This window comes from Cydia strobilella, chromosome 26, assembly GCF_947568885.1.
Source record: "Cydia strobilella chromosome 26, ilCydStro3.1, whole genome shotgun sequence".
Classification (NCBI taxonomy): Eukaryota; Metazoa; Arthropoda; class Insecta; order Lepidoptera; family Tortricidae; genus Cydia; species Cydia strobilella.
The window spans coordinates 6,337,886-6,350,344 of record NC_086066.1 but is presented as its reverse complement, the minus strand read 5'-3'; the positions used below and the strand labels follow the sequence as shown (position 1 = coordinate 6,350,344).

General features: G+C 37.9%; 1 protein-coding gene across 1 annotated transcript; it reads right to left on the bottom strand.

Annotated features, from left to right (window-relative positions):
- Window positions 1-3,290: 3,290 nt before the first annotated feature.
- Window positions 3,291-7,298, bottom strand: LOC134753232 (putative pre-mRNA-splicing factor ATP-dependent RNA helicase DHX16). Its single transcript, XM_063689034.1, has 3 exons — window positions 7,204-7,298; window positions 6,029-6,062; window positions 3,291-4,874 (listed from the first exon to the last, which is right to left on the bottom strand). The coding sequence occupies exons 1-3, from the start codon at window positions 7,252-7,254 to the stop codon at window positions 4,006-4,008; spliced, it is 954 nt and encodes a 317-aa protein (XP_063545104.1). The 5' UTR covers window positions 7,255-7,298; the 3' UTR covers window positions 3,291-4,005.
- Between the last annotated feature and the right edge of the window lie 5,161 nt (window positions 7,299-12,459).

The following is a 12,459-nucleotide window of genomic DNA, read 5'->3' as shown; positions in this document are numbered from 1 at the left end:
AACTAAACGGCAAATGGTGGCCACATTTTTCCTTTTAGTTAGGCAAAGAGAACGTATTGACAAAGTCAATTTTGTAGTCACAGTCAATTTACTGACATCTTTCGACAGATGATTAAAACTTTTAAAACGTAATTTGACTTTGATTCTTATTATTTCACTATGTGTTAAATTTGTTAAATTTCTAAAAGTCTCGACATCTACTCGTCATCTTTTCGAGCCATGGTGGTGGGGGTTTCTTTCGACGCCCTCCCAAGGGAGGGTGTGAGGGGTCTCTACCGCATCCCTGCTGCGGAGACTGTCTTCATTCGCGCCCCATCTTTTCGTGGGGCGGTCTTTCATCGTCTTTTTGTGGGCGACTGTGTAATCTGGTGAGGGCCAGCTATATCGCTACCGGCTGTTATCTAACCTCGCGATCCCTAGCCTTCGAGCCATGGCGCAAGGCGCCATAACTTTGGCCTATTCAGTGGACTTAGTAATAGGGTTATACGACCCGAGATGTTTAGCAACAGCAAAGTTATCAAAGTTGGCGAGCTACTTATTTGTCCCTCTTGCCGTGGAAACCACTGGCTGATGGTGCACCGAGGCAGGGGCGTAGCTAGAGGATATGGCGCCCGGGGCAGTCACCAAATTTGCGCCCCCTGACGACTGACAAAAGTTTCCCTGCTGCTGCCTTTTGCCCATTTTGGCGCCCCCGCTTGGATGGCGCCCGGGGCACTTGCCCCCTCTGCCCCACCCCCTAGTTACGCCACTGCACCGAGGCCAAGTCTTTTATAGGGGAAGTGGGGAGACGGTTGCGGGAAAGTGGTCATGACCCTCGCTCCGGGTTGTTCCTTATGCAAAGGTTGTCCATCGCAGTTCAACGTGGTAACGCGGCGAGCGTGATGGGCCCCTTTGCATCTGGAGGGGCGCGTACGTGAATATAGTTAGTTTAGGACTAGAACTCTTTCGTGTTCGCATAACTGACTTGCCAGGTTCTCAACTCCTTCTTTGACATTAAGAGCTTACATTGAGGATATTTCGTAGGTAAAGTGTCTAGGATCATACACATTAGGAGAATTTCTTCCAGATAGAAGTTTGGTCCAGATACCTATTCTTTAAAATTGACACATGAGTAATAAACTAATGATGTGATTTGGGTCTTTCTTGTAGCTGATGAATTTCAGGCATAGGTTGTATGTCTTGTCTACGCACGTACCTCCAAAGATGCGCTCTAATTCGTCTCAGACGCCTTTGGCGGGATCTAATCGCACGAATCTTTGCAGTGCCACCGAACATGTTTTTCGTAAACAAAATTAAAATTACCAATATATTTTTGAAAGGTGTTTTTCATAGGTATGCTTGCTTCATTTTTAATCAGCTACCACTTCATCATTAATAGAGAATGAATATGCTAGTATATCTGTTTACGACATTTATTTTTGTCTGACAGTAAACAACCGTTGTTAACGTAACATATTGTCAACATTATAAATAAACAAAAGGTCTTGACAAAGAGGTGTATAATATGCAACCTTCTTAATGTTGTAGTTGTATCCATGCCTTAAAATTATATCCCTTTGTAGTGACATCTAGTGATGTAGTTTCCATAATCGGAAGTCACAACTTTACGCAAAAGTTGGTTGTCTACTAGAATTATGGATGGTATAGAAAGGATGCCAATCTCTTATGGCAGAATTGTTGCAAAAGTGACCGCTTTCAGCTTTAAATAATAGTTCCTAATCCCTCCGGTGGCGCTAGTTAGGTTCTGGGACATGAGTATAACATGAACCAACAAATAACCCGACCAAATTACGTAGGTTGTTTTTGGTAGTATTTCGGTGTATGGTGGCGCCGCCTAATTACTGTTTTTTGATGGACACTTTTCATACATAGAGATTTGGCTCCTTTATATAGTCTCCATGACTAGAATCTTATATACAAACTGGATGTTGCGTGCCGAATCATGAGTTGAAGCCAGGTTCATTCGCCTTTGCTCCTATGATCTGTTTTCGACACTGTGATGTATTGCTAGGTTATTTATAAAATAAAACCTTATTTTTTATAGAAATACGAATTATCCGGCATCAACTAATTAATTTACTTTAAGCTAATTTCCACGGAAATTTATATTTTTCTTATGAAACTTTCTGCAATCAAATTTACTTAGTTTTCTTTGTATTATTAAAAAAAAGAACCCAATCAAAATCCTCATTTCACCGGTATGCACCTAATGCACCTCCTGCGTACTATTGCAACACTAATAATTAATAAATATGGCCGATATGTCAGAATCACGTCAGAATTGTCAGAAGTCATTCACCAATTTAGAGGATTTTTTTCGTGAAATAATAGTTTTTCGTCGATTTACTTGGGTTATGCGCTATGTATTGCATAGTAAAGCATTGTAGGAGTCATTGGAGGCCGAAATCCGACACCCTAAAGAGAGAGAGAAAAGAGAGAAGAGATGCAAGATCGGCGTGACGTAATTCAAGGTCATTTTTTCTGGCTTCAAAGGAATGTTCGGCACGCAATATCCAGTTTGTATATAAGATTCTTGGTTGTCTACTAGATATAGATTCTTGGTTGTCTAGAATGAATTAACAGAAATCGCTACCATCTTTACTAACTTAAACTATATTTCTAGTTCCCCCCCCCCTGGTCTTACTCTATCCTGACAGCTCCTTTGTCTCTGCCACATGTCTACCACGAAACGAATCACGAAACAAAATTCTTCGTTGATCAACTACCAATATTTCTGCGCACGGGATAGGTAAAAATAATTATCTTTTTTTTTTTCATAATTGTCTATACTTGGTCTATATTTTTGGTACATAGTTACATATAAAAATATCGTTTATATTCTCTAAAAAGCCGGGACAACGCGAGCAAGATAATGATATTATCTTTGGATAAAAACCGGCCAAGTACGAGTCGAACTCGCGCACCATTACGCAAAAACGGCAAAAAATCACGTTTGTTGTATGGGAGCCCCACTTAAATATTTATTTTATTCTGTTTTTAGTTTTTGTTGTTATAGCGGCAACAGAAATACATCATCTGTGAAAATTTCAACTGTCTAGCTGTCACGGTTCATGAGTTACAGCCTGGTGACAGACGGACAGACAGACATAAAAGTCTTAGTAATAGGATCCCGTTTTTACCCTTTGGGTACGGAACCCTAAAAATGGAATGCCACCTAAGATTCGCTACACTTACATCTCTGTAGGGATGAATATAAGAATATCAATTTAAACTTTATTTCATTATAATGTATATTTATATCAGGAACAAAAAAAGGGTACAACTAATAATTAAAACAACTTATAATAAAATTAAAAACATCTAAATTAAAATACATCTAAATAAACAATTTTATATAAACTTAAGTTCCCTGGTAGCAAAGTGACGTCAGCGACGTCATAATGACGTCACTTATATGTCATACTGACGTAACGGACGTCACAATGACGTATAAATGCTACCTGGGTTATTATTTAGCAGAGCAGGACTTAGTCGCGTGTAATTAAGTTTTTAAAACCTCCGACGTTAAGTCCCGTTCTGCTAAATAATGAGTAAAAATCGTGAAAGTTTAAATCAGTGTTAAACCTAAGTTATTTTGAATTTTTGACCTTTATATATATTATTGCGAAAACTAAAAAGCTAGCACATGTTATGGGTCGAAAAGTGTATAATTGCCTTCCGCGTGAAATTGTTACTGCAAAAAGTGCGTCAATGTTTAAAACTAAACTCAGACAATGGCTCCTCGAGCAGACGTTCTATGACCACAAAGAGCTTTTTATAAGTAAACCCATGTCATAGAATACGAATAATATTGTATAATACCTACATATTATAGTACCTATTGACTTGTAATTTTATATTATTAATAAATGATTATTATGATTATGATTATTATATGTCTCTGTTATATGTCCCATACTATATGTACTTTTATTTTACCAATAAAAATGTATTCTGTATAATATTTAAATAATTAACTAACAGACATTGGGTTTAAAGACGTCACTATCTCCTTTTAGGAAACCAGTACTCGGATTGTCCTGAGTTACGCTTCTGTACGTAAACGATTATCGGATCTTTTTCCTTTCTGCCCAAAGCTTCCACAATCTTCTGCCCATTATCGTCCAAATCTAAATGAATAACCTCAGGCCGTACTTCTTTATCAATATTATTTAATTGCTCTTCTTCTTTGCCATTATTTTCTAGGTCTCTATCTTTATTCTTAAATTTATCATCTTCCTGATCATTAGCTTCTGCCTTAGCTACCTGATTTTCTTGTTTTACTATACCGTTATTCTTTAAATTGCCATGTTTTTGTTCACCGGCTTCGGGTTTATTAACGCTGCCTTGATTAACTTGATTTACTTGTTCTGTATCTATTTCTGTTGCTTCATGAGCTTGCGAGTTTTTATTGTTTTCTTGTTCTATTTTTTTACTCGGAATTTGGTCTTGTTTCTTATTATTATCAGATTTATTTTTGTTTTCATGTACGTTATTCAAATTGTGATCTTGTTTCTTACTATTATCAGATTGCTGTTCCTTTTTCAATTCCGCTTCTTTTTCTTTCCTAGCTTTTTCTTTTACAGCTTCTTTTTCTCTCTCTAGCTTCGCTTTTTCTCTGTGATGATCAATCTCTTCTAAATCGTCATCTGACAATTGACAGTCGTTGACAGAGAGCTGTAGCACTGTCTCTTTCTCTTCCTCGTCCTCGGTATGCTGCTCTATGGATAGCTTGAGGAGACGGATGTCGAAGTGTTCGTGCTCTATGGTCAGATTGTTGAGGAATTGTTCCAGTTTTGCGACTATCTGATCGATTTGTTGTTCCTTCTCTGGTGACATTTTGATGCAGTTGGGTCTTGCTGGAGGATCTGAAACTGTAATTGAACATGAAAAACCGGCCAAGTGCGAGTCGGACTCGCGCACCGAGGGTTCCGTGCTTTTTAGTATTTGTTGTTATAGCGGTAACAGAAATACATCATCTGTGAAAATTTCAACTGTCTATAGCTATAACGGTTGATGAGATATACAGCCTGGTGAGACAGACGGACACCGGAGTCTTAGTACTAGGGTGCCGTTTTTACCCTTTGGGTACGGAACCCTAAAAAGAACCCTCGGTGCGCGAGGCCGACAAGCACTTGGCCGGTTTTTTTTTGTATTTATGTTGGCCATGCTTTTGCATGCTCAAACTAGGGTACAGATCTAGTGCATGATTGTTTTGTGATTGTTTTCCATCGTATTTTCTCGGAAACGTTTGTATTTGAAGGGTACACGGAAAGAACATGTCTAGTTCCTTGAGTAACATTTTGAGTAATCGCGGTTTTAAAATTTAGAACCATGTCAAAATGTATGGTAATTCCGTGACGGTCTTTTTAAAAAAAAATGTGTTACATATATTATAGTGGTAGCAAAAGATATAACTAATAGTTCATTAAGAGCTCTACATTTCGAAAAAAGTGACTAGACATGTTCTTTCCGTGTACCCTTCATTTGTCATGCTACTTCAGTACCGAGATGACTGAGATGGGTAGCAAGACTTCGTAAGTTTCCGTGAAAATACGACGGAAAACAATTATGCTCTTTATCTGTACAATGATTGTTAAGGATTCGCGAAAAGACACAACATATATTATAATATAAGTATGACACTAACTAATTAGGTAAGGTGAAGGGGGTGAAGGGGGCGAAGTGCGCCTGCCGTGTAAGTGCGCCTACCTTTAATTTAGTCTATATAGATATATAAGGGTAGGCGCAGCTACACGGCAGGCGCACTTCTCCGTGAAGGGGGCGAAGTGCGCCTGCCGTGTAAGTGCGCCTACCTTTAATTTAGTCTATATAGATATATAAGGGTAGGCGCAGCTGCACGGCAGGCGCACTTCCCCGTGAAGGGGGCGAAGTGCGCCTGCCGTGTACGTGCGCCTACCTAATATATAATCTATATAGATAATAGGGTTAGGTTACCTTACTAAAATGTGTTTTGAAAAAAATGCTTTTTAATTAAAATACTTAAATAAAAAAGTAAACTAGGTACCTTGACTAGGTAGCGCCAGAGATAAACTCAGGATCTGAAACAGAACATATTAACCGTTTTATAAACAAAACATAAAATAAACCTGCCAAGTGCGAGTCGGGCTCGCGCACCGATGAATCCGTGCGTAAGTAGGTAAACCCTAAAGTTCTAAATAAGGCATACGGTCCACCGATGGACAGTTAGGAGTGTTGCTGTTGGAGTCATGTAGATTTGCTATGAATACGACGATCGCGAACATACGACGAGCGCAGCATATTAGGTGTAAAATTAAGGGATCTAGTCCGAAACACCACGCTGCTCTCTAAGATAAAAAAAATACTACCTAAGTCTAGAGTAATGTATAAAATAGATGCAGAGATTTGATGTGTATAGATAAATTTGTTATATATATAACTGTACAGTGTAGTAATAATTATATACCTAATATATTGTATTAAGCAATAATGGCGGATCGGACCGCGCGATCTCGCCAACTATTACATAAACCCTAAAGGGTTTACATAGTGGCATGCTGGCAAAAGTTGTATTAATATTTAAAGTGAATAAATAAAGCCTTACTTTAAGTTTATTTGTAGTTTATAATATTATTATTTTTAAGTTTATTTATAGTTTACTGTTAATGTTGTTATGTGTAATTTCGTTTAATAAAATGATTTATATTATTATATAAATAAATAAAATAAAAAAAGACTCAAATAAAAGACGTAGCTCGGAAAGCGGCTAAGTTGAAATGGGACTGGGCTGGTCATGTCTGCCGAATGCCGGACGACTTGTGGGCCAGTTTAACCACGGAGTGGGAGCCCCACGAGTCTAACCGGGGATCCGGCAGACCTCGTCGGCGATGGCGGGATAACTTGGACTCCTTTTTGAGAGGCTGGCCAGATATAGCACTAAAGAAAGAGTGGAAAAAGAGGGGGGAGGCCTTTGCCCAGCAGTGGGACACAGTGGGCTCTGAATAATAATAATAACGACGATTGCAATCAAACATACAACCCCAATGACGTAATTTAGATTTTTTCATCATATTCTCTTGAACTGTGTGTATGACGTACTAGGTAATAAAGCGGTTACCCAGGCTATGGATGAATGCAACAGTGGTGTCGATGTCGGTGGATTTATAAAGGGAAGATAAGCACAACAAACTGGAGAAAAATCATAAAATAAAATGAACTTACAGATAACAACAGTATAAACTCCATGTTGGAATATGAACCGACGCGACACATAGTTTCAGAACAACTGAGCAAATTTGGCCGTAAGTGCCATAACAGCCTACGTAGACGTAGATAATTGTATCAATATTGGTTTAGCTTTGTTTCTAATGCGTATTGGCGAAACCAGGCGTTTGAGAGCCATAATTGTGGTATTTTCTATAAATTAAATTAAATAATCATTTATTTTCAGGCATGGCCCATAGAGGTGTTAGTAACAAAAAACTTAAATACTAATGTTAAAAAGTACAATTAATTAAAACCTACCATGCACATCAATATACTTAGAGCCAGGACTAGGACAATACAATACCGGGTGAGCCGTACTTATTTTTAACACATTAAACATTTACTATTCCATTAAAATTTAAAATTTGACTAGTATCATAATCATAAAGACATGTCAATAATCAGAAATAAAAAGGGACCTGATTGTCGATGGCGCTTACGCCATTATTAACGACACTTACTTACTTACTGCTGTGGCGCGACGACCCGAAGTGGATCTTGGCCTCCGACACCAAAGACCGGCATGCTACTCTGTCCAAAGCCGTTTCTGTCCAGTCGACGGCGCCGAGTTCGCTGAGGTCTTTCTGCTCTTCGTCTTTCCAGCGGTACCTAGGGCGTCCAGACGGGACCACAGAATAACTAATAGTACTACCGTACAGAAAATTCACTCCTTCACAAAAGCCAGATTTAGGTACAAAATTATACCTACACTCGCCGCCTGCAAGCAAAATTGAAACTTATAACCGCGCACGAACCGTGAATCTTCGTTGCGCGCCGCAGTTTTATGACCGAGCTGCGAGTGTCGGGACGAGGTTGTCACTTGACAAGTTTTTGTACCTATACCTACTGATTTATTATTTTTAAGATAAATATGTAGGAATTACAAACGTAGACATAAAATTTTTATCCGGAGATAGTATGTCTGATTCTCACGGAAGTAGGTATGCCGCAGAAGTAGTTATTCCTTTGAAAATATGTCGGTCAATTTAGTCCGGAATTTAAAAAAAATGTTTTTTCTGCTTCTTTGTTCTTCCGTTTATTGAGACATCCGTAAACAGAACATTATCTTTTATACAGATTAGATCGCGATTTAGATTTCGAAGCCATTGCGTATTTTCAATTTTGCGCGAGCGGCAGCCCACTGCCATACACCTGCCCGGGCGGTGCGCCTGCCAAATATACCTAAACTGCGCAGTGACACCCCCCTGACGGGACGAGGTCATTATTAACGATGCTCAGATATAAATACAATGCCGCGCGAAGCTGTGCAGCGTAAGCGCCAGCGACAATAAGGTCCCTTTTCATAGAAAATGCTCCATATGTGTCTTGAGATGAGATTTTTGGGTTACCCGTTTTATAGTTTTTCGTAAATAACTCTTAAACGGTGGCCCGTAGCAAAAAATGTTCTATCACATAAGTAATAAGTCGCAAATATCGCAGTTGTGCGACTCTGCTTTCCTCATCAGATGAGCAAACATATTCAATGGAATGTGATCGGACCGAAGCCTGTGAGCACGTACAATTTTAGCCCGGTTTAAGTCGGTTATTACTTAAAACCGTGCAACTTTTACTACGTCATATTAAGCTGGGTTTCATGATCATTTTAGGGTGTCCTACCTCGTATATCTTTTTGTAGGATTTTTTTTGCTATGGGCCACCGTTTACGAGTTATTTACGAAAAACTATAAAAAAGGACCTTTAAAGGGACGTTTGTATGGGAAGGTGAAATTCGGCCGAGCTTATACGTAGAATGTCAGAAACTAATAATCTTTAAAGTTTTTATGTTTGTATTTCATGTTAGTATTACCTTTGTTTTGTTGGATACGCAAATGTAGTCGTGGGCAGAAGCCCACCTACGCCACCCACCCTCCACCTACCCACCCTTCCCCCACCCCACCTATTTAAAAATCGGTAAAAAAATTCGGAAACCGGGCAGCTAGAGCTCTTCATTAAATGGTCATTAAAAATGTAAACTAGTGACGACACTAATATCCGTATTTACGTCTTATTATTACAACTCATTCTTTGTTTTCAAATTTTCAATAATATATATCACCTGCCGGGCTAGCACATGATTGGCGCGAGAGTATCTCGCCGCGACATAGACTACCCGTCCCTCTTTAATTCATACAGTAGTAAAAGACGTGTAGTCTATCTCGCGGCGAGATACTGTCGCGTCAATCATGTGCTCGGCCTACTGCTACCAAGAAAATAGACAAATGAGGCCCGTTATAGGTGACGTTTGCCATCAGAAGGTGACCTTGAGGCCTGTGATGCCTGTAAAATGTTGTACTTAGTCGAAAATTTGTCAGCTGAGGTACCATTCATAAATTATGCAGGAAATATAGTCAAAAATTTCAAACGCCTGCAAAAAAAATCTTTGTAATTATCGGATTGAATGATTAAGCTGTTAAAGATTTCTCTTAACTTTTAACCAGGCGTTTTACTTAATCACTACATAGTATCAAAGATAGATATAACTCCGTAATAGATGGATACAGTCTAAGGAAAAATGTGCCTCGAAAATCACGAAAATTTGATTCTCGATCAGATGGCGCCACTAGCTTTGGCCTACTCTCGTATAGAGGGCGCTGAAGGATGGAATGGAATGGATGGATGGAAGGAAGGCATGGGTCAAAATCATAAAAATAATTAATGCAAATAAAAAAAAACATTTATCCATAAGATAAGATAAGATATATTTATTTGCAAAAATGTAGTGGTAAACATAGTTGGACAGTGGGTAATTTTAAGTGCGTACATTTTACTTAAAGAAGCATGCAAACATTCCTTATTAACTAGGTACTATAACTAAGTATACAGAACAATTAAATAAACCATGCATTATTGCAAACCAATCATATAGTATCAGTTAACTTTACATCAGTTAGAACACATATACTAATTATTAATTTCTATCTAAGATATACAATATATTATAAGCATTATTCATCATCATTCATTATTTCCATTATTAATTGTTTATTATTCATATTCATAAGCGTAAGCATGTCAAATATTCGTCGATTCTGTAATAACATTTATCCAAGCAAAATTTGTATAATTTGTATTTAAATTCAGGCATGTCAGAGTTTCTTATTTCTACGGGTAAGTTATTAAATATTTTTATAGACATACATAACACATTGTTTGCAAAGAATGCTGTCTTCGAGTGGAAAGGATAGCACAGCTGAGTGCCGTTTCGAGACGGATATATTGTGGTAGATGCCTTATTTCTAAATAGACCTATATTATGTTTGACATATAAACTTATCTCATAAATGTACAATGAGGGTAGCGTCATCACTTTTAGTTTATGGAAGAGAGGTCGACAGGGTTCTGTTTGATGCACACCACATACAGCCCGTATACATTTCTTTTGTAGCAGAAATACTTTTTGCATATTACTACAGTTACCCCAAAGTAATAGGCCATATCGCAAATTGGACATTATATGTCCATTAAATGCTAAGAGTGCAGTTTTTTGTGAAGAAAGTTGAGAGAGCCTTCGCAGAGCAAATATAAACCTGTTTAATTTATCAATTAGCATTTCTGTATGGTCTTTCCAGTTAGTATAGCAATCTAAAATAACACCCAAGAAACGAATTGATGACACACATTCAATCGCATGACCATCATAGTTTATATTTACATTCCTTGGCTTCCCTTGTGGTGCATAAAATTCCATAGATTTCGTCTTAACGAGGTTAACTTTCAAATTATTATTTATTAGCCACAGGTTTACATCCTTAAAGACTTGGTTGATTTCATTTTCATAATTTTGAGTATCTTTCTCTTGTACTACTATAGAACAGTCGTCAGCAAAAAGCGTAATCTTGTGATTGGTAAGAGACGGCAAGTCGTTAATATAAACTAGAAAGAGCAATGGTCCAAGGACACTGCCTTGAGGGACTCTACATACATTTCTAAATACATTTTATCGCATTTTTATAAATCTTCATTTTTAGTTTTAAAGTGTGTCGATAGATGGCAATGAATTTACTGTGGTTACAAAATTTACTATGACAGTACTCCTCTATCCTATTATATCCTCTTTGATAGTATAAAACAGTCGCTTTCCGCTGTCTGTCCGTCCGTCTGTCTCTATGTATGCTTAGATCTTTAAAACTACGCAACGGATTTTGATGCGGTTTTTTTTTAAATAGATAGAGGAAGGTTTATTCTGAAGCTACATAAACTAATTACAGACAAAGATATACCTTATCCTATTGTAAGTACAAAGTTTCAGAGCAATCTAGCTAGTCGTTTTAAAATGAGAGCGGAACTACGTTTGTATGGAGAACCGAGCTTGCCGGAGAGGAGACCCTCCGCGGCCATCGGAAATCCCCAGGTAACATTTATACGTCATTATGACGTCAGCAACGTCTTTATGACGTCATTTTTACGTCAATATGACGTCGCTGACGTCACAATGTTACCTGGGTTCATACACCGGCCCGGCCATCTTTCTAAATTAATTTCTAAATTAAAATAATTCGAAAGTGACTTGATAAAGAGCCGATGTAACAAGCCCTATAATGCGGTGTATTTGTGGTATTTTCTATAAAAAGGGACCCTATTGTCGATATTATGTATAGTGCATTATAGTCTGTAGTTTGCAACCTGTAGCTATAGGCAGTGCAAATACTTGTCAAGCAACTGTCCGTAATCGCACAGGATAGGCTCTTACGCACAAACCTGTCTGCAATTTTGTACCGGCCTCGAGAATATGTAGATTGGTTTAGTAGCTAACTAGATTTAAAGCCACTTTTACCTTACGGTCAAACCATATCTTCTACTGTCGCAAGTTTAAACTAATTTATAATTAAATTCCAATAATCTAACCTCATTTTTTCTCTTTTCCGTATGTTTTAAGAAACTAAACAAAGCTAAAAGGATACCTACATCTATATTTATTTTAAATGCTAGAGTATGCAAAAGGGAAATTTGAGTTTACTTCTTTACATATTTTCCATTAGTACGAAAGAAAAAGGATCTGAGTGAGATTAGTTTTTAGGGTTCCGTACCCAAAGGGTAAAAACGGGACTCTATTACTAAGACTCCGCTGTCCGTCTGTCCGTCCGTCTGTCTGTCTGTCACCAGGCTGTATCTCATGAACCGTGATAGCTAGACAGTTGAAATTTTCACAGATGATGTATTTCTGTTGCCGCTATAACAACAAATACTAAAACAGAATGATATAAATATTTA